Raw genomic sequence first — 4,843 nt, forward strand, 5'->3', positions numbered from 1 at the left:
TACATGTTTACGTATATATAGTTTTTTGTTTCACTTCATCTTCATTTTTACTCTTTTATTAGCTGCCTCTTGTCTCCTCCACTGAAATATGTAGTTCTCAGGAAGGCCGAGAACTACTTTCTGGTCTTAGTAAGTGCTACATTAAATTAGGTATTTTTTACTAGTTTTTCACCCACTTTGAATTTGGTATAATCTTTTAAATTATAATTTAACTTCCATCGAAATTCCTGAAGGAAAAAAGTATTTTCATCTAGAAATGTTTTTAAAATTCTGATTTGTTTGATAGGAATGTTGTAAATTGATAAATTAATGTTTTATCTTATATTATTTTATTAACTTGGCTGGGGCCCTTTCTTAAGAAAGTGGTCTACTCTAATGGTGGAGGTAAAGGTATAAACAAGACCTTTTTGTGGCTTCTTGACAGCCAATGATCTGCCTCTACCTAAGGCTGCCGGCCATTTTTTTTTTTTAATGAATCTTTTTAATATCATTACATTAACCATTTCAATTTACTCAATAACCTGTAAGTAGGAAGGGGGGAATTATATAAATAGATTTTTATTAATAGTAGAGGTAATGCTTTTTTTCCAGAGATGTCTTTCTGCCATTTCTTTTTAAATTTTCAATGACTTTGATTTAAACATAATAAAGATTTCAGTTTTTAAAACTTTCAAGTAACATAGTCATCCTTGAATTTAACACATACGGGAATGTCAAAAGCCTAACCAACTGCCTCCATAAAGATGAAATCTCTTAGATCCTTATTAAAATTATAACTCATGATTGGTAGCAAAAGAATCAAATCTGTTCTAACATGGTTTTCTGATATCATAATAGTATTTCTATCCATTACAACTACCTGAAATCAAATTAAGGCCAGGATTCCTATCACACACAATATATGGTGTCTCCATTTCTGTGAAGTTAAAATTCATACCAGGGATAAAAGTTCATGTACAGGCAAACTGCAGCAGATTTCACTGAAAGATTTGAGGACTGTTTCAGCCTTTTCAATTTCCAAGAATAGTAAGGCTATTTCCTAGATCCTGACAGATTTTAAATTGCCATACCTGTTGCTGTGGCCATCTCTCATTTTTTGTAATTCAAGAAATATCTATGTCAACTTCCTGACTGAGCTTCTAGCATGTTATTAAAAGAAAACTTAGGTATTTCTCCTCATGTATTCTTTATTATTTCCATACCCTTAAATAAGTCAGTTGAGTGGCCATAAGATCATGATTAGATTGCCCATTACAGTGTCTTACTCACAGCTGTTTATTAAATATTTATTTGAACCAAAGAAAGAATAAATGATAGAATCGAGTATATAAATTCATTAGAAATCTCAAACATATCTTAGTCAAAAATGTCACAAATAAGCTTCACTCCTTGCATTAAGAGAGTTAATAAAACAAGTTTGTTAAGCAATAGAAGATGTAATGAGGATCTGAGGAATTCTGTTCTAAAACATAACTCTTAAAAATGTTTTAAATATAATTTCTGATCATTTATAATTTGTGCTGCTTTATAGTGTTGCTGTACATAGATTATCCTACTGTACATCCTTACATACATTAAAATATATGAAAAGTGAACAATTAATAGAAAATCTCTTGAATTTTATGGTTATGTAAGTTCTGTAAAGAAATTAGCAAAGATGCTCAGTAAAACAAATCCAGGCAGAAAGATTCTGCTGTCAGCTCTACAAATACCAAATAAATGTATTTAGGAAATAAAGGAACAACATTTGTATATAAATATGAAGTAGGTGACCAGAAGATATCTAAAATATGGGCAAAATGAGAGACACCAGCAGAACTGGTTAAACTGGTCAAGCATGGATTCTATACATTTTGCTCCTGCTTTTCTTTTTTCTGCTATTGGCCTGTTTTTGACAGAGTCCGGAATTTTAGGGAGGGTTCCTCAACTCCCCTGGGAACAGAGTTAATCATCTTCGATATCATACTAAAATCATTTAATGTTAAAAAATAAAATCCTGGAACAAATCACCAAATCTGTAATATTATTATTACAGAAATATTAAAAAAGCAGGTTTAGGAATTAGTCAAACACAAATTTGAATCTCATTTACTAGGCGGATTTCTGAAGGTAAGTCACTTCAACCCCTCGATCTCAGTTCCTTCATTTGTTAAATAGGGATAATGCCCGTTTCATAAGTTGGTTATGTAGAAGAGATGAAACACCTGGAATACAGCCTGGAATACAGTCTTAACACATGGGAGTTTGTTGTTGTTGTTTTAAAATTATTTTTATAGTTGCTATTATTTGATTTGGGCCCATCTCTGCACTCACATCATACAATTGAATGACAAACTGCCTAGAAACAGAACTTACCCACAAAGAGTTGACTGTTGAGCTGCAAAAGGACGTGCCCATCAGCCGGAGCAGGCTGCGTCTTTGGTGAGAGCTGATCCACTTGAAGAGATGCCTCTTTCATGTTCCTTTCGACCCTAACGTGGTGCCACTGGTTGTCATTGAAGTGAGTGGGGGACTGCACTGAGATTTCGAAAGGCCCATTCCCCACATCAAATGAAAAAGTCACTACTGCTGGAGCTGGAAATATACATGAAGATTGTTCAAGTTAGTCCCTGTGGTGGACAGCTGAGTCTTTGACATACTTAGGAATAGCACCATAGCATAGCCGTCACTAAATATAAAGACAATGATTTGAATTTTATGGAAAGAACCAATTACAGACATTGGTAAAGGATAAATGTGGAAGGAGACAGCAAAATACATTTGTATTTTTGGAAAAAACAAATTTTAAGAAATTCATCCTCAGAGCTAATTTTCATATTGATAAAAAGTAAAGCTATTTAGCCAGGGCAAGACAAAATTAAACAGAATTTTATTTAAAAATTTTTTTACAGTGATCCAAAGTTTATATAAATTTTAAAGCATGCAATATACATTCGATATTAAGATACTGATACTAGTCTAAGAGTATATCAAAATAATATAACTGGTCGATTTAAGTAATTTTGTAATTAACTGAAAATTTCATTTAAAAAATTTTTAAAAAATTATTTGAATTTAACATGCTTCTTAAATTGGTTCTGGAGAATACAATAATTTTCCCAAATTATCACAGGTTAAATATAAAATTTTCTTGCAAAAAGACTAACTTACTATGACAGAATTTTTTCAAAGGGACACAATGAAAAGATTCAGCTGATAAAGTAGAAAAATCGTACTTTAAAAATTAGTTAGATGATTTACTACTAAATAGAATCCCATAGACTTCTCTGGAAAAGATGACTTACAGCGTAGCTCTATCCGTATGAAATCAGTAATACCCAGGTTCTCTAAAAATACCCCAGACGAAGCTGTGGTCTTAAAAAAGAAAGACACATCTGCACTAAGTTCTCCGTGGAAAGTAGGAAAATGAAGGTATGAAGCCTCAGTATTGAAGGAAGCTGAATTCCAAAATGACTCTAGTTAAAAAAAAAAAAAAAAAAATCAAAAAGAAAATAAATTAATGACAAAATGAACGACATAATTACATTTCTGCTTTTAGTATTGTTACTATTGAAAATATTGTTAATTCATAAAACCTGCTTTTCCTTTCTCTATTAACTTGAGAATATCATGCTAAGTGAAATAAATCAAACAGAAAAAGTCAAGAACCATATGATTTACTCATATGCGGAGTGTAAAACTGAAAGCGACAAAAGAACAAACAAGACAAACACAAACTCACAGACACGGACGACAGTATAATTTTACCAGAAGGAAGGTGGGATTGGGGGAAGGGAGAAAAGAATAAAGGGGGTCGAATATATGGTGACTGAAGGAGACTTGATTTTGGTTGGCGAACGCACAATGCAATATACAGATGACATATTATAGAACTGTACACTTTAAACCTATATAATTTTATTAACCAATGTCGCCCCAATAAATTTCATTTTAAAAATTAATATACAAGATATGAGCAGTAATTGGAGATTTTATAAGGATTGAAATTCTGGATTCTTTCCAACACAGGAGAGGAATGAACCCTTCAGAAATGGTCTGAATGTTATATTTGCTATAAGACAAACAGCCTTAGCCTAATTACCATCTTCTGGCAAAGTGATATGATAAGGATCTTCCAAACATTAATTAATAGACTTAATTCTTTTATAATTTGAAAATTTAAACACATATTACTTTGAATAACAAAATCCCTAAAGAAGCTCAAAGTGTTTTTGTTCTAACACTTCTAACACAAACACTTCGCAGTTACACTCTCAACTAACTGTTTTCATTAACAGGCCTTGTGATTTTCTCAACTGAGATTGGCATTCAAAATATTCTCATTTAATTAAAGATCAAGATATTACTTACTCTGTGCTATGCTGATATGCTCATGAAAATGTTCTTTTCATTCAAAATTAACTTCTACTTTGCTTATAATAGTGAAACAGATAAATCGTAGAAAAAGTGTTCTCAAAAAGTTTCAAAATGTTCAAATAAGAAGAATATGTGCAAACGTCTGCAGTGTAATTTTAGAGATCTGAAAAAATTTTATGTGGACTATGAATGTCTTATCTCTACTTTCCCACTCATTTGTTGTTGTTGTTATATCTACAACCTTCCTTTTGAACAAACATTGTGGGTCTATATGGAAAGTATGGAAAATAAAATATAAATGCAGTGGCAGGAAGTGACAGGAGTGAAATCCAACTGGAAATGTGTGGTTGATGAGACTCATTATCAGAGAAATGAATTATGCATTGCTTGCTGACACCAGCAAGTTCTCGTCACATCAAATATAAATATACATCTTGAGTTTCAAGTAACTGCCTCCACACACACACACACACACACACACACACAC

At 32.1% G+C, this 4,843-nt stretch overlaps 1 protein-coding gene across 6 annotated transcripts in view; it reads right to left on the reverse strand.

Moving 5' to 3' along the window:
• Positions 1 to 4,843, reverse strand: part of CNTNAP4 (contactin associated protein like 4) — a 227,469-nt gene that overhangs the window by 28,054 nt on the left and 194,572 nt on the right. For all 6 annotated transcript variants that reach the window (XM_023528552.1, XM_023528553.1, XM_023528550.1 and 3 more), the window contains 2 exons: positions 3,285 to 3,455; positions 2,356 to 2,574 (listed from right to left, as the gene is read on the reverse strand). In XM_023528552.1, coding sequence (XP_023384320.1) covers positions 2,356 to 2,574; positions 3,285 to 3,455 — 390 coding nt within the window. The remainder of the gene's footprint in view (positions 1 to 2,355; positions 2,575 to 3,284; positions 3,456 to 4,843) is intronic.

The sequence above is a fragment of the Pteropus vampyrus genome, unplaced genomic scaffold (assembly GCF_000151845.1).
Source record: "Pteropus vampyrus isolate Shadow unplaced genomic scaffold, Pvam_2.0 Scaffold29, whole genome shotgun sequence".
Classification (NCBI taxonomy): domain Eukaryota; kingdom Metazoa; phylum Chordata; class Mammalia; order Chiroptera; family Pteropodidae; genus Pteropus; species Pteropus vampyrus.